General features: G+C 43.1%; 1 protein-coding gene across 6 annotated transcripts in view; it reads left to right on the top strand.

Moving 5' to 3' along the window:
• The window catches only part of MPP7 (membrane palmitoylated protein 7), a 334,940-nt gene that overhangs the window by 43,347 nt on the left and 273,384 nt on the right, over window positions 1-18,209 (top strand). For 3 of the 6 annotated variants that reach the window (XM_043541382.1, XM_043541383.1, XM_043541384.1), the window contains exon 3: window positions 2,802-2,919. The exons of the other annotated variants lie outside the window; for them this stretch is intronic. In XM_043541382.1, coding sequence (XP_043397317.1) covers window positions 2,802-2,919 — 118 coding nt within the window. The remainder of the gene's footprint in view (window positions 1-2,801; window positions 2,920-18,209) is intronic. 6 annotated transcript variants of the gene reach the window in all.

Below are 18,209 nucleotides of genomic sequence, written 5' to 3'. Positions count from 1 at the left end.
GTGTGACTCTCAGCTATGAGCTAGTGGATGTAACCATGTCACTTTTAGTAACCTAGAAAAAGGTCTATCCTCTAATCATAACTCCAGAGTGGTTACATCTATACCAAGAGTAACAATGGGCACAGTATGGTAGAAATCAGTCCTGCATACAGTATGTGCACATAGCACCATCCTATAATTTTAGAATTGGGAAAGGTCCCACATTTAATCAAGGATTAGCAGTAGCTATATTGGTAAATACTGTTTTTGGTTTGTTTTTTTTCCCCCCAAACATGGAGCAGGAAGAGTCACTCGTTTAATGCTTGTCAAAAAGTGCCACTTGGGGCAATTCAGGTATAGGGTCTGTGACACTGCACCCTAATTAGGACTCTTAGATAACTAACATTACAACAGGGTTAAACCTTATATTTCCCATCTATAGCCTCCTTGCCTGTGTTCAATCCAGGTGAGGATGTGTTTGGTCACTTGGCAGCTATCCATTCACTAGGTCACCTTAAAGACAATGTCTACAATGAACGTCTAAATATACCTCCTCTGGTAGTATATTACCCAACCAGGAAAAATTCCACTGATGGCATGTTGCTCCAATAAGGGGTATCAGTACATCAAATATGATATATTTGAGGTGAACACACCACAGCATGGCCAGAAGGAAGGTACCAACAGAATCAGTCATCATTGTCCAGTGAGAGGTTCTTTTAAAAAGGGTGACATATAGTGGTGATGGCCAGTATTATGTAATACTCGAATATCAAAGATATTTTTTATGGTCAATTGGAGTGAAGGGTAATAGGATTAACATTTTTGTTACATCAAGGTACATATACTAATTGGGCAGGTGACAGTTCTCCTTTGTGTCTTTTATAGTGTTCTGTAGAAAGCATGGGTTTAAATAAAGGGGTAAGGCCCTAAATTTATGTGATAGGGTGATTGTTAACCCTATCAAAGGGGACTTGTAGACTATGTGGTGAGTTTGCCTTCATTATATTCAGCTGTAATGCAAGGAACCTACAGGCTCATATTCTGTAGGACATTAGCTTCTGCAGCTTTAGCATAAGGCCTGAGGCCTATGAACTTTGGCACAGATAGACAGCCCAACAGAAAATCCCAAGTATTGGGGAGCTGAAAATAGAGTATTTAATGGGAATTTGCAACTACAGGAACATGATCCAGCTACTAGAGAAACATGGCAACAAATTGACATACATAACTGATACATGAGCTACATCTGCAGATACATGACCACAAGAAGGCCATGTCAACAAATTGACATATATAAGTTGAGATAATTGGTATACTAAACTGCAGGAGAAGGACACTTGAACATTAGTAAGGTGAGGAAATACAAATTAGGAAGAGGTGAAAAACCCCTACTGAATATGCATCAAACACTGTGGCATCAGTGTAGTATATTTAGGGCCTTACCAAATTCATGGCCATGAAAAGCACGTCATGTACCATGAAATCTGGCTCATGATATTGTCACCCTTATTCTGTACTCCCTTCAGAGCTGGGCAGCTGGAGAGCAGTGGCTTCTGGCCAGGCGCCCAGCTTTGAACGCAGCGCCACCACCGCGAGCAGCACAGACGCAAGGATGGCATGGTATTGGGGGTTGTCATTTTCCGGGGGTGGGGGTGGGGGGTCTGGGCTGGCCTTACGGGTGGGTGACTGCCCAGGGCACCATGTTTAGGGGTGCATCTCAGCGTGGGGGCAGTAGGAGAGAGAGATGTAACCCTTTGGAGGTGCCAGTATGGTAGCAACTGGTGATGAGGGGGAAGGTGGTGGTGATGAGGAAGATGATGGCTAACATTTCAAGTTGTTTTGCATGGGATGGTGTGAGTATATGGATGTGCAGATATACATTCTGTAGTACCTCTCTCTACCTTACTGAGTTGGAGTGCTTGTGACTGTACTAAGTGTATTAATAAACTATTTGTAAATATTGGAGAGATCCTATAGTGTGAGTGTTGCAGCTGTGCACATCAGGGTTCCCATTGATATAATAATTTGAATAATACTGGGCCTGATCTTGGGACAAGAACCTGGCAACCCTCAAAGGTATAACTGGGAATTCTTAAGTAATCAATGTAATTAATATATAATCTATAAATCAGGCTACACTGAACCCAGCAGTTAGGCTCTTCTTCTGCAGAGGAAGGCTCCTGTAGTGCCCCTTCACAGGAGCACCAAAGCCAGGTCCTTCTCCCTGCCTGGTCAGCTCCTTTCTGAGCTGTCTAGCTTCCTTTTAAGCTTCCTCCTCTAACTGGAGCATTCTCTGCAGGTGTGGCTGGGCAGGGTCCTTTGGGCCCAGAGTTGCCATTTAACCTCTTCAGTTCTAGTGTGGGGTTTATACACCCCGTCAATTGAACAGTAGAAAAGATTGGCAAAGAAGCAAAGAGCAAAGTTGTATTCCTGCGCTAGTCTATACTTCAACCAGTGAACACTACTGAATGTGATACTACTTTTGGTAACTCTGATACTGACCAAAAACCTTGGATGTGACTTGTGTCTATAATTTAAGTGCTACAGTGCAATAATATGTATATAATTATGTAGTTTAACTGGTTGTGCTCTACTAAACTTTCACCACCCGATCTCTTAGTTCTGTTTATTACTTTGAAACTATCCTGGAGTACCTATCCTTGGGCTTGAGAAACCCACTTTCCCTGGGAAAATGCCCACTCTGGTCAACAAAACTTTATAGAGCTGGGTACAATCACAGTCTTTGTCCTCGGAGCTCAGGCTAGCCTTCCCAAAGAGTTGTGAAGGGTAAGAGTGGTACATGTTTTTTTCTTTCTTAGGGTATAGCAGCCCCACCCATCCCTACTGCACTCAGGAGGAATATGTGCTCAAGATCAGGAAACTTGCTCCGGTATCTAAGAAGTCTTCTTCTGTGTTGGAACTGCCACCAAATATCAGGTATTGTATCTCGATCAGTTTCTGATAACCTCAAATTCTTGAAAGGCAATGTTGCTATAAGCTGATGTCCTAAGAATATTAGTTAGATATAGTGTCATCTTGTCCTATGATCATTCCCTCACATCTCAACCAATCAAGGACCTGGGCCCTGATCTGTCCAAATGTGACTCTCTTGATCCTCCTACACAGAAATAAGAGTAAATTACTTACTCCTTCCACTTTGACCATAGCATTGGGGGAAACTTCTACTTATTTCAGAAGAAATGCAGGATACTAATCCCCATTGATCTGTTAATGAATGGACTCCTGAATACCTGGGCAGCCCTAACTCAGGGTTGGCCCTACCCTCTCCTTCAGCTAAATTCTGCAAGCTTACAGCTGTTATGGCAAAACTCTTGTCTTTGGCGTCCATAGTAGAAGCTGCAGAGTAGTGTTGATCTAATGACTCTTTCATCCTGATAGAAGAGGAGAGAATGCAACAACTTATGATTTCCTGGAAAAGAAAGTGGTCCTTAGTAAGACAGCAGCCACTAACCTATTTCCATTGTCTTGATGGTTCAGTCCACGTTGGAATTGGCTATTCAGGTTTCTGGCTGCCTCTTGGTTTCTCAGGAGGTCTCTTATGTAAACAAGTCTCCCTTCATTTCCATTATATGTTTAAAAACTCTAGTCCTCTCTTGGACTGTAAAATCTTTACCCGTATGGTTGCAAGAAGATATCTCTAAAATGCTTTTGGACGGGAGTCCAGAATTCTTCTAGCTTTAAACTCATGGTCCCCTCATAGTAGGTACCTCGTCTTTGGAGCATCCTTAGACTAGGCTGGAGGACTTTACTTTTCCTGGGCTTGTACTACTCCAACCGCCCTCGTACACTTATTCTCAGTAATGAGGAATTGCATTCCAGCTCAATCCAAGGGAGAAGTGGCACACAGGATCTGGTCCAAGAGGTGAATATAGCTGGACCGCTTGTAATAGTGACCATAATATAATTAAATTTAATATGCCTGTCGCAGGAAAAACACCACAGCGGCCCAACACTGTGGCATTTAAGTTCAGAAAGGGGAACCACACAAAAATGAGCAGGTGAGTTAAACAGAAATTAAAACGTACAATGCCAAAAGTGAAATCTCTGCAAGCTGTGTGGAAACTTTTTAAAGACACCATAATAGAGGTTCAACTTAAATGTATACCCTAAATTAAAAAATGTAGTAAGACATCCAAAAAAGAGCTACCGTGGCTAAACAACAAATTAAAAGAAGCAGTGAGAGGCAAAAAGGCATCTTTTCAAAAGTGGAAGTTAAATTCTAATGAGAAAATAGAAAGGAGCATAAACACTGGCAAATGAAGTGTAAAAATACAATTAGGAAGGCCAAAAAAGAATTTGAGGACCAGTTAGCCAAAGACTCAAAAAGTAATAGCAAATTTTTTTTATGTACATCAGAAGCTAAACAACCAGTGGGGCCACTGGACGATTGAGGTGCTAAAGGAACACTCAAGAATGATAAGGCCATTGCAGAGAAACTAAATGAATTCTTTGCATCGGTCTTCATGGCTGAGGATGTGAGGAAGATTCCCAAACCTGAGCCATTCTTTTTAGGGGACAGATCTGAAGAACTGTCCCAGACTGAGGTATAATTAGAGGAGGTTTTGGAACAAATTGATAAATTAAACAGCCATAAGTCCCCAGGACCAGATGGTATTCACCCAAGAGTTCTGAAGGAACTCAAATGTGAAATTGCAGAATTACTAACTGTAGTCTGTAACTTATCATTTAAATCCGCTTCTGTACCAGATGACTGGAGGATTGGTAATGTGATGCAAATTTTTAAAAAGGGCGCTCCACAGGTGATCTCAGCAATTACAGGCCTGTAAGCTTGACTTCAGTACTGGGCAAACTGGTTGAAACTATAATACAGAACAATATTGTCAGACATAGATGAAATAATTTGTTGAGGAAGAGTCAACATGGTTTTAGTAAAGGGAAATCATGCCTCATCAATCTACTAGAATTCTTTGAGGGGGTCAACAAGCATGTTGGCCAAGGGGATCCAGTGGATATAGTGTACTTAGATTTTCAGAAAGCCTTTGAGAAGGTCCTCACCAAAGGCTCTTACACAAAGTAAGCTGCCTTGGGATAAGAGGGAAGGTGTTCTCATGGATTGGTAACTGGTTAAAAGATAGGTATAAATGGTGAGTTTTCAGAATGGAGAGAGGTAAAGAGCGGTATCCCCCAGGGGTCTGTTCTGGACCAGTCCTGTTCAACGTATTCATAAACAATCTGGAAAAAGGGGTAAACAGTGAGGTGGCAAAATTTGCAGATGATACAAAATTACTAAAGATTGTTAAGACCCAGGCAGACTGTGAAGAGCTATGAAAGGATCTCTCAAAACTTGGTGATTGGGCAACAAAATGGCAGATGAAATTTAATGTTGATAAATGCAAAGTAATGCACATTGGAAAGCATAATCCCAACTATACATATAAAATGATGGGCTCTAAATGAGCTGTTAACACTCAAGAAAGAGATCTTGGATGTGAAGACCAGGATCATAACAGGGTTCAAAAGAGAACTAGATAAATTCATGGAGGATAGGTCCATCATTGGTTATTAGCCAGGATGGGCAGGGATAGTGTTCCTAGGCTCTGTTTTCCAGAAGCTGGGAATGGGTGACAGAGGTAATCATCAAGTGATGCATCCTGTTCTGTTTATTCCCTCTGGGGCACTTGGCACTGGCCACTGTCAGAAGACAGGATACTGGGCTAGATGGACCTTTGGTCTGACCCAGTAAGGCCATTCTCACGATGATCTAGCCTTTCATAGTCATCCCATCTTTCCCAATGGAGAGTTCCAGGGAAAAGAGTCGGAAGAGTACCAATAGCTTTTGTTGCATCATCTCCTCCTTCTCCTGTCCTTACATTACAGTGATAGATTTTTTCCAATGTTGGGAACATGATATGGCGTGGTCTGTGGCCCTGGCGAGATCTTCATGGCGCACAGTTCCTTCAGGCGCCAGCAGACCAACAGATGTTCCATGGTTTGTGTTTCACTGCAGTGACGTGTATCTGGGTCATTGGAATAATAGCCCCATTTCTGCATATTCACTTTTGTTCTGCCAACTCTTGTTCGAAAATGATTTAAACATTTCCAGGTTGACTAATCCTTCCTCTCAACTGTGGGAAAGCGTTAGGCAATGTTGATGTGCATTTTGGTATACTCGCTGAGTATTTCAAGCCATGTGTGCCACATTTCCAATTGTGTAGCTGTTAGTGATGATTTTAAGTGGTTCTGTTGTAGCTAGGAATCATTTCTGTGATTTCAGGCAGCTAATTGCAGCAGTATAGCCATGTAGTGGTGTATGGTATCTTTGGCCTGTCATAATTTTTGTATTTTGCTTGTGACAGCTCTCCTAATATCTGGTGAAAGCAATTCTGGCAAACACATAAAGGCCATTCACATTTGTTGCTTTTAGACATCCTGTGATGTAGCAGCAGCTATTATTCAGCATCGGGTCCAGCTTGTTTGCGTGAATGGAGTTTTCCCACATGGAAAGTGCATATTTGGCCATCAAATAGCAAAGTGCTATTTACTCTTATTATTGCTGGATTGCTTCCCCATTTTGAATGTGCAAGCTTCCTGAGTATGTTGTTCTGGGTGAAAACTTTTCCTTCTGTCTTCTTCATGTGTGCCTTGAAGGAGAGAATGCATTATAATGTTGCTCCAAGGTAGACAGTGGACAAGTGACAGCCCATTCCAGCTGAGTTGTCTGTTGGCTTCATGATTCTGAAAATGGAAGAGGCTCACTTGTGATTTGGTGCACAATTGGTTCTTGGTGTATCAGACTGAGAGCCCGGACAGCACTGATCCTTCAGTTGGGCAGTGAAGCACAGATCGTTGGCATAGATCTAACTTGTGGTGAGATGGATTGGTTGATTCCTTGTGTAGATGTTGAAAGGCATTGGTAAGAATATGCTCCCTTGAGGAAGAGATTCACAATTTTGTCCTCTTTTATGTTACTTTACCAGGATCAAAGCTTACACCGTAGCAATGCAGCTTCTGGCTATAGACTGAGGAGTGTCATGCAAATTGTTTCTTTAAGGCTCTCTAACATCTGTCCCTCTGTATTTGAGTGCTACGCAAATCTGTTGAGCCAGGGCTAGAATGTGCCAAAATGGTGTTCTGGCACTTGTGCTGCCTGGAGGACTTCATTTTGTTCTCTGCACAGCATGATCTCTCATGCATGGCGTGTGCAAGGTCATGCTGGCAGGGGTATTCCAGTAGTACTGGAGATGAAAGGGGTCCTTGGCAGAAAAAAGTTTTGGAACCACTGCTCTAGAAGCTACTTCATTGTTCTTGAAAACAAATTAAATTTCTCCGAATTAAATAGTTTTCACAATCATAACACAGAGCTCTGAAATACATGCAAGTTCTTAACATTGTCTTATGTGGTGCTTTCTTCATTGCAGAAATCCAGTATTGCTCCCTCAGGCCATCATTAACTTGTGTGTGTATTGGTGCTGGGGAACTTGGCTCTTACCCAGCATTCTATTGCGAATGAACAAGATAACGAGTTGGACCTTGCTATTTTGCTGTCAAACTTCTTGTGTGATTTTTTTCATAACTGACTTAACTAACTTTGCCAGCTGTCAAAAACAACTTTTCTTTCCAATTTGGCCTTTTCAAAGAAACTTGCATTTTTAAAAAGAAATTAGAACTAAATACCCCCAATAACAAGGCAAAATGGCATTCAGTACCCAAACTAACCTAGCCATACTTCTGCTTTTAGTTTTAGACTAACTTGTGCACTAAAAACTTTTTTTCCTCCTGCTCTTGGAGCTATTCAGCCCATAACTAACAGTAGAGTTATATCTAGTCATATCTAAAAAGCCAGTTAAAATATCTCTGCAGGGAGGGAAGGAAACCTATTTTTGCCTTCTAGTTCAGAAGTTCTTAAACTGGGGGTCGGGGCCCCTCAAGGGATCACGAGGCGATTACATGGGGGGTCGCAAGCTGTCAGCCTCCACCCCAAACCCTGCTTTGCCTCCAGCATTTATAATGGTGTTAAATATATAAAAGTGTTTTTAATTTATAAGGGGGGGTCACACTCAGGCTTGCTATGTGAAAGGGGTCACCAGTACAAAAGTTTGAGAACCACCGTTCTAGTTCATGTCTAAAAAGATTTCCCTTGTTATGCAAGGAGAATTTTTGAGAGGACTTGGATCAAAGAGATTTATTCTGAGTAAGTTTTGGAATATCTGTGTCTATTGTTTAGTAGCAGGCAAAGGCAATTTTTTTCCTTTTTATATTTTCAAACTGTAGTTTCTTTCCATTTCTGTCTCCACTCAGCCCGTTCAATATTTATGAAAGACATGAGATAGAAAACTTCTGTGCCCAGTGCTAAGGAATTAAAGCACTCAGCAAAACTAATTTCCTCACACTTTCCATCAAGGAGCCACCTTTTGGGCAAAGGGATAGGAGTGAAAAGGTACTTTATGCTCCGTCCTTAGCTGCTTTGAGTCTTCCAAGAACGATGCAAGCTGATATCAGTTGCATAGTCATTTTGTGATATAGATTGTAGGAACTGAACTTAAACTACTAAACATATAGTTGATTGCCATCATATGGTAACTTTTGATTACCAGTAAGGGCTATATTTGAACCGATGACCGAAGTTTTTGTATTCCATTAACCATTTTGTGATTCTAATAAGTCTTGTTTTCTCAGATAGCAACATCCATGTAATGCCAATAAACTAGACGAGCAGAACCTGTGACTCAGTAAGACTTCAGTGTGTCCAATCAGGTGCTGCTCCTTTCAATTTAATGAAATCCAGAAAGAAACATCTTTCTAAAAGTGATCAATACCTTTAGTATTAATGGAAGGGGAGGAACTAATAACAATGCCTTGAGGTGGTCACAGTGTGGTCAGATGCTTTGTTCCACATGGTTCTTCCAATGCATGTGCAACACCCTGATGTTCCATTAGTAGACCTTTCTAGAGGGGACGCTGCCAACTTGGGGGTTTCATTTAATTTTAGTCTAGTAGATTTCCCCACCCCATCTTTCAAATAATGATTTCATCCAGGGGAGCTTGATTTTCAGTTCTCCCACCATCAGTTATTGGCAAAATAGGCCTTTTCTATTGGTGTATCCCTCCCACCAATCCCTCAATATTTTAAATTAACCACTTCAGCTTGTTTTTTCCTATATCTCTGTCACCAACAGAAGAGAATGTTTTTGCTGTGCTTTGCTCCTCTATTTATACTGGTAGAGTAGGTAAGACCAGAAACGTTGTGTGTCAGAAAAGGATAGTGACAGGGATAGCTTTCCAGTCTTGTACAGGAAAAATGGAGCAAATCTGTTATCAAGAAATACAAAATCATAGAAATGTAGGGCTGGAAGGGACTCCAAGTCATTAAGTCCAGCTGCCTTCGCTGAGGCAGGGCCAAGTAAATCTAGATCATCCCTGACATGTGTTTATCCAGCCTGTTCTTAAAAATCTGCAATGGGGGGATTCCACAACTCCTCTTAGAAGTCTGTCCCAGAGTTCAAGTACCCTTATAGTTAAAAAGTTTTCTCTAATATCTAATCTAAATCTCCTTTGCTGCAGATTAAGCTGATTACTTCTTGTCCTACCTTCAGTGGATATGGAGAAAAATTATTCACCGTCTGGTTTATAATAGCCCTTAATATGCAAGAAGGCTTTTATCAGGTCCCCACTCAGTCTTCATTTCTCAAGACTAAACACAATCAGTTTTTAAAAACTGTTTCTCATAGAACACGTTTTCTAAGGCCTTGTCTACACTACGAAATTAGGTCGAATTTATAGAAGTCGGTTTTGTAGAAAGCGTTTTTATACAGTCGATTTGTGTGGGGACACACACAAATGCTCTAAGTGCATGTAGTTGGCGGAGTGTGTCCACAGTACTGAGGCAACAGTCGACTTATGGAGCGCTGCACTGTGGGTAGCTATCCATACCGCCCATATGAATTCTGGGTAGAAATCCCAATGCCTGATGGGGGCTAAAACATTGTCGCGGGTGGTTCTGGGTACGTATCGTCAGGCCCCCCCTTCCCTCCCTCCCTCCCTTCCTCCCTCTGTGAAAGCAACGGCAAACAATCATTTCGCGTCTTTTTTCCTGGGTTACCCATGCAGATGCCATACCATGGCAAGCAGGGAGCCCACTCAGCTCACCGTCACCGTATGACTCCTGGGTGCTGGCAGATGCGCTACTGCATAGCTACACAGCAGCAGCAGCTTATTGCCTTTTGGCAGCAGACAGTGCAGTATGACTGGTAGCCGTTGTCAACCTAGTCCAGGGTGCTCTTTTAACCGACCTCGATGAGGTCGGGGTACCTGGGCAAACATGGGAGTGACTCAGCCAGGTCATTTCTCTTTTAAGTTTCGTCTCATGGCCATTGAATCCTACTGGCAGTGCACTATCTTTTAATCAGCAGCCAGGAGAAGACGATGGCGAGCAGTCATACTGCACCGTCTTTTGCCGAGCACCCAGGAGATGACGATGGCTAGTGGTCGCACTGCACAGTCTGCTGCCAGCAAGATGTATAAAGATAGATGAAGTGGCTCAAAACAAGAAATAGACCAGATTTGTTTTGTATTCATTTTCTCCTCTCTCCCTCCGTGAAATCAACAGCCTGCTAAACTCAGTTTTGAGTTCTATCCTTGAGGGGGCCGTTCAGTTTCTCGCAAAGCCACCCCCTTTGTTGATTTTAATTCCCTATAAGCCAATCCTGTAAGCCATGTCAGTCGCCCCTCCCTCCGTCAGAGCAACGGCAAACAATCGTTTTGCGCCCTTTTCCCTGGATTGCCTGAGCAGGAGCAAATGCCATAGCACAGCAAGCATAGAGCCCGTTGAGCTCACCGCAGCAGTTACAACCATTGTAAACACCTCGCACATTATCATGCAGTGTATGCAGAACCAGCACCTGAAAAACCAGGCAAGGAGGCGACAGCAGCGCGGTGATGAGGACATGAACACACTTTGCTCTAAACCGCGTATCCCCGCAATTTGGAGATCATGGTGTTAATGGGGCAGGCTCATGCCGTGGAACGCCGACTCTGGACCCGGGAAACAAGCACAGAGTGGTGGGACCGCATAGTGTTGCAGGTCTGGGATGATTCCCAGTGGCTGCAAAACTTTCACATGCATAAGGGCACTTTCATGGAACTTTGTGACTTGCTTTCTCCTGCCCTGAAGCGCAAGAATAGCAAGATGAGAGCAGCCCTCACAGTTCACAAGCAAGTGGCAATAGCCCTGTGAAAGCTTGCAATGCCAGACAGCTACCGGTCAGTCGGTAATCAATTTGGAGTGGGCAGATCTACTGTGGGGGTTGCTGTGATGCAAGTAGCCAACGCAATCATTGAGCTGCTGCTACTATCAAAGGTAGTGACTCTGGGAAATGTGCAGGTCATACTAGATGGCTTTGCTGAAATGGGATTCCCTAACTGTGGTGGGGCTATAGACGGAACGCATATCCCAATCTTGGAACCGGACCACCAGGGCAGCCAGTACATAAACCGCCAGGGATACTTTTCAATAGTGCTGCAAGCACTGGTGGATCACAAGGGATGTTTCACTAACATCAACGTGGGCTGGCCGGGAGAGGTTCATGACGCTTGTGTCTACAGGAACTCTGGTCTGTTTAAACAGCTGCAGGAAGGGATTTACTTCCCAGACCAGAAAATAACTGTTGGATGTTGAAATGCCTATAGTTATCCTTGGGGACCCAGCCTACCCCTTAATGCCCTGGCTCATGAAGCCGTACATAGGCACCCTGGGCAGTAGTAAGGAGCTGTTCAACTATAGGCTGAGCAAGTGCAGAATGGTGGTAGAGTGTGCATTTGGATGTTTAAAAGTGCGTTGGCGCAGTCTACTGACTCGCTCAGACCTCAGCGAAACAAATATTCCCACTGTTATTGCTGCTTGCTGTGTGCTCCACAATCTCTGTGAGAGTAAGGGGGAGACGTTTATGGCGAGGTGCGAGGTTGATGGAAATCGCCTGGCAGCTGAATACGTGCAGCCAGACACCAGTTAGAAGAGCACAGCAGGAAGCGCTGCACATCAGAGAAGCTTTGAAAACCAGTTTCATGACTGGCCAGGGTACTGTGTGACGCTTCTGTTTGTTTTTCCCGCGCCCTTGATTGCTTCTAAATTCCCTGAAAGCCACCCGCCCTCCCCCCTTCAATCACAGCTTGCTTTCAAAGGAAATAAAGTCATTATCGTTTAAAAAACATGTATTCTTTATTAATTGATTGTAAAAATAGGGAGAATAGCTCACAAGGTAGCCCGGGTGGGGTGTGGGAGGAGGGTAGGAGGGAAGGAAAAGGCCACTTTAAAACCTGTTGAATGCCAGCCTTCTGTTGCTTGGGCTGTCCACTGGGGTGGAGTGGTTGGGTGCCCGGAGCCTCCCACCCCGCATTCTTGGGCTCCTGGATGAGGAGGCTATGGAACTTGGGGAGGATGGAGGGCGGTTAAGGAGGGGCTGCAGCGGCAGTCTGTGATCCTGCTGCTGTTCATGAACCTCCACCAGACTCCGGAGCGTGTCCGTTTGATCCCGCAGTAGCCCCAGCGTTGCCTCATGCCTCCTCTGATCTTCCTGCTGCCACTTCTCCTCACGTTCCTCAGCCACTGTCCTGTACTCTGCTACTGTGTCCCTCCACACAGCTCTGTCAGTGCCGGACGATTGCATGAGCTCAGAGAACATGTCATCATTCGTGCGTTTTTTTCGCCACCTTATCTGAGATAGCCTTTGGGACGGAGGAGGGAGGCTTGAAACATTTGCAGCTGCTGGAGCAAAAAAAGGGAGTGAAGTATTTAAAAAGATACATTTTACAGAACAATGGCTGTACTCTTTCACAGTGAACTACACTATTCACATTACATAGCACATGTGATTTTGGTACAAGGTTGCATTTTGCATCTTATATTGGGTGTCTGTGGCTTTGGTGTTGGAGATCACACACGCAGGGCCGGGCAACAGAATTCGGCTTGCAGGCGGCCATGGTAAGCTATAGTCTTTCGGCTTCTGCAACCTTCATAACAGCAGCCCCCTCCTTTCCCATACCAAGCAAAGCCCGTTGAGTTGGCCATTTAGTGTTGCAGTTTTCCTCCGGGACGTGGCTAACTGCGGGGAGGATTTCTTTTCAGCCACAGGCAAACAGCCCAGTAGGAACGGGCACCTCTGAATGTCCCCTTAATTAAATTCCCCTATTTCAACCAGGTTACCATGAACGATATCACTCTCTTGTGGATAACACAGACAGATAAAGAACGGATGTTGATTGAATGCCAGCAAACACCGGGACCATACGCTGCCAGGTTTTGTCATGGAATGATACCAGATTACTTGCTACTAGCATGGCGTGGTAAAGTGTCCTACCATGGAGGATGGAATAAGGCTGCTCTCCCCAGAAACCTTCTGCAAAGGCTTTTAGAGTACCTCCAGGAGAGCTTCATGGAGATGTCCCTGGAGGATTTCCCCTCCATCCCCAGATACATTAACAGACTTTTCCAGTAGCAATACTGGCCACGAATGCATCCCAAGTCCTCAGAGCTACTTAATCATTAAACGCTTGCTTTTATAACATGTATTCCATTTAAAAAGGCACACTCACCAGAGGTCCCTTCTCCGGCTTCGTTGGGTTGGGAGGGTATTTCAGTCAGGGTGATAAAAAGATCCTGGCTGTCGGGGAGAACGGTGTGTTGTGTGCTCTCCCCAGGCTCGTCCTCTTCCTCCTCATCTTCCCCATCTGCAAAATCCTCAGCCATGGCGGAGAGTACCCCATCATCAGAGTCCACGGATAGGGGTGTGGTAGTGGTGGCGGCCCCCCCTAGAATTGCATGCATCTCAGCGTAGAAGCGGCATGTCTGGGGGTCTGTCCCAGAGTGTCCGTTTGATTCTTTGGTTTTCTGGTACGCTTGTCTGAGCTCCTTAAGTTTCACGCGGCACTGTGTTGCGTCCCTGATGTAGCCTCTGTCCTTCATGGCCTCTGAGATTTTTTGAAATGTTTTGGCATTTCATCTTTTGGAATGTAGTTCTGATAGCATGGATTCCTCTCCCCATACAGTGATCAGATCCAGTACCTCCCACTCGGTCCATGCTGGAGCTCTTTTTCGATTCTGGGACTGCATGGTCACCTGTGCTGATGAGGTCCCCTGGCCAAACAGGAAATGAGATTCAAAAGTTCCTGGGGCTTTTCCTGTACACCTGGCAAGTGCATTCGAGTTCAGAGCACTGTCCAGAGTGATCACAATGGTGCACTGTGGGAGAGCTCCTGGAGACAATACCTTCGAATTGCGTCCACGGTAACCCTAATTCGAAATGGCGATGTTGATTTCAGCGCTAATCCCCTTGTTGGGGAGGAGTACAGAAATCGGTTTTAAGAGCCCTTTATGTCGAAAAAGTGGCTTCGTTGTGTGGACGGGTGCAGGGTTAATTGGGATTTAACGCTGCTAAATCCGACATAAACTTGTAGATCAGGCCTAAGCCTTTTATCATTTTTGTTGCTCCCCTCTGGACTCTCTTCAGTTTGTCCCCATCTTTCCTAAAGTATGGCACCTGGAATTGGACACAGTACTCCAGATGAGGCTTCGCCAATGCTGTGTCAGTGGGACAGTTACTTCCCGTGTCTTACATACTACACTTCTGTTAATACACCCTCGAATATTGGCCCTTTTTGCAACTGCATCACATTGTTGACTCGTATTCAATTTGTGATCCACTAGAATCTTAAAATCCTTTTCAGCAGTTCTACCACCTAGCCACTGATTCCCCATTTTGTAGCTTATGGATTTGATTTTTCTTTCCATAGTGAAGTACTTTGCATTTGTCTTTATTGGATTCAGTTTTTTAAATTCAGACCATTTCTCCAATTTGTCAAGGTTGTCTTGAATTTTACTCCTGGTCTCTGAAGTGCTTGCAACTCCTCCCATCTGTCATCTGCCAATTTTATAAACACATTCTCCCTTATAAACTAACCCCTGTAGGACCCTGCTAGATTTGGCCTCCCAGTTTGACAGTGAACCATTGATGGCTACTCTTTTAGTACTGTTTTTCAAACATTTGTACACCCACCTAATAGAAGTTCATCTAGATTACATTTTCCTTAGTTTGCGTATGAGAATGTCTTGTGGACAGCGCCAAAAGTCTTATTAAAATCAAGCTATACCGCGTCTACTGCTTCCCCCCCCCCCCATTCACTAGTCAGTAAACCTATCAAAGAAGGATGCAAGGTTGATTTTGCATAGTTTGTTCTTGATAGCTATTATTTCTAATTGCTTACCAATTGATTTAATAATTTGTTCCAGTGTCTTTCCAGGTATTGAAGATACGGTCTGTAATTCCCTGAGTCCCCACTGTTTCCCTTTTTAAAGATAGGTACTAGGTTTGCCCTTCTCCAGTCCTCAGTCCTCACGTTTTTTCCATGATTTCTCAAAGATAACTGCTAACGGTTCCAGGATTGCTTCAGCTACTTCCTTAGGTATGGTAGGATGAATGTTGTCAGGCTTTTTAATTAATTTAGCTTACCTGAATATTCTTTAAACTTCTTTCCTTATTTTAGCTTGTGTTCCTTCCCACTCATTAATGTTAATTGTGTTACACACATGATCACAACTGATCTTTTTAGTGAAGACTGACACAAAATAGGCACTAAACACTTCAGCCTTCTTGGTGTCATCCATTATTAGCTCTTCTTTCCGAGTGAATAGAGGACCTAAGCTTTCCTTTGTCTCTCTTCCTCCTAATGTATTTAAAGAATCTCATTGCCTTTGCTAGGTGTAACTCATTTTGTGCCTTAACCTTTCTGATTTTGTCCCTAAATGCTTGTGCTATTCTGCTGTACTCCCTCCTTAGCAATTGTCCATGTTTCCATTTTTTGTAGGATTCCTTTTTTGATTTTCAGGTCATCAAGGAGTTCCTGATGGAGCCATTTTGGTCTCTTACTATTTTTCTTTCCTTCACATTGGGATAGTTTACAGTAGTGTGTTTTTAAAACTGTCTCCTTGAGAAACTGCCAGCTCTCCTAAACTCTTTCTTTTTTCCTCAAATTTTCTTCCCATGGTAGAAGAAAATTGCCTACCATTTCTCTTCGTCTCTTAAAGTCTTCCTTTCTGAAGTCCATTGTCCTTATTTTGGTGCTCTCATGAAACCTATCATTTCATTATCATTTTCACCTAAATTGCCTTCCACCTTGAGATTCACTATCAATTCTTCCTTTTTGGTCAGAATCAAGTCTAAAATGGCTACCCCCCTGGTTACTTCCTTCACTTTCCAAAACAAAAAGTTATCCCCAATACATTCAAGGAACTTACAGCAAAACATAAAATTTCCAGTATTACTTTTCCAACTGAAGTCTGGGTAGTGAAAATCCCACATTACTACCAGGTCTTTTGTTTTGGATATTTCTGTTGTTTATTTGGTCTAGAAGTGCCTCATCGACTTCCTCTTCCTGAGTTGATGTTCTGTAGCAGACCCCTACAATAATGTCACCCGGATTTTTTACCCTTTTAATCTTTACCCAGGGACTTTCAGCTGATCTGCCTCTGACCTCCTCCTGGACCTCAGAACTAGTGTATGTGTTATTGATGTATAATGCAACACCAGCTCCCTTTTTATCCTGCCTGTCCTTCCTAAACAAGCTATCCCTGTCTGTATCAGTGTTCAAATTATGAAACTTATCTCCCCACATCTCCGTGACTGCACTTAAGTAATAATTTAGCTTATGTATGAATACTTCCAGTTCTTCCTGTTTATTCCCCTTACACCTTGTGTTTGCATGTAGACATCTTAGATGTTGAGCAGATTTCCCCCACTGATTTTCCTTCTTGTTATTCCTATGAACCTATTGTAATTTTCCATGTCTTTCCTTGCCCCATCTAGATCTCTGTAAAGATTTCCTTTTTTATGGTTGTGTGGGCTTTTGTCATTTGTGCCCTTTGAATGTAGTTTAAAAGTCTTCCTATGTAGGTTGGCAAGTTGGTGCATGAAGATGGTCTTCCCCTTTGTGAGAAATATTTGAGGATACTTCCGTACGTGTACCAGAAAATATTATTAGCTTGTGAAAATGTAAGATTCTTGTGAGCAGTTCAAACATATTTTCCTTATTTATAACTTATGTTTTTTCTTCAGATATGACTTCTTGCATAGCAGTTTGTTTTTCATTATGAGCCACCACTATGATGCTGTTGTGAAAGAGGCAAATGTGATCCTAGGACATATTAGGCGGAGGCATTTCCAGTAGAGAGAGGGTAGTATTAATGCCATTGTACAAGGCAATAGTAAGACCTCATTTGGAATCCTGCGTACAATTCTGGTCCTCTGTGTTCAAGAAAGAGGAATTTAAACTGGAACAGGTGCAGAGAAGAGCAGCTAGGGTCATTTGGGGAATGGAGGGCATATCTTATGAGAGGAGACTTGGAGAGCTTCGCTTGTTTGTTCTATCAAAAATAAGGCCAAGAGAGGGGATATAATTGCTCTGTATAAATACATTGGGGGATAAATGCCAGAGAGGGTGGAGAGCTATTTACGCTACAGGATAGTGTTGGCACAAGAACAGACGGATGTGTGTGCCATGAATGAATTCAGGCTAGAAATTAAAAGAAGGTTTCTAATCAGCGAAGGGCTGAGGTTCTGGAATAGCCTCGTAATAGAAATTGTGGGATGAGAAAACTTAATTCATGTTAAGAGAGAGTTGGACAAATTTACAAGTTCCATTTTATAATGAGTTGCTTGTGATGATAGCGGGCAGGGCCTCAGCAGTCTTGGGGCTCACTTCTAATAGATTTTAAGGTCAGAAGGTACCATTGTGATCATCTAGTCTGACGTGCTGCACGTTGCACAGAACCTTACCTGCTCACTCCTGTAATAGGCCCCATAACCTCTGGCTGAGTTACTGAAGTCCTCAGATTATAAATAGGAACTATATTAGCAATTCTCCAGTCAGAGGGTAAGATCCCCAAGTTTACAGATTCATTAAAAATCCTTGCTATTGGGCTTGAAATTTCATGTGCCAGTTCCTTTAATATTCTTGGTTGGAGATTATCACGATTCAGTCTCACTAAACTGTTTGAGTTTGACTTCAACCTCAGATGTGGTAATTTCTACCTCCTTATCAAACCTGCCATTACCCCAAAGTTCTTCATTTAAAAACTGAGGCAAAATATTTGTTTAGGTGTTGGGCCATGCCTAGATAATCTTTAATTTCCACCCAATCCTCAGTGTTTAGCGGTCCCACGACTTCTTTCCTTGTTTTCTTCTTCTTTATATGGCTAT

Source organism: Chelonia mydas, chromosome 2 (genome assembly GCF_015237465.2).
Source record: "Chelonia mydas isolate rCheMyd1 chromosome 2, rCheMyd1.pri.v2, whole genome shotgun sequence".
NCBI lineage: Eukaryota > Metazoa > Chordata > Testudines > Cheloniidae > Chelonia > Chelonia mydas.
Note: the sequence above shows the minus strand (reverse complement) of the source record. Positions and strands in the feature narration are given on the sequence as shown.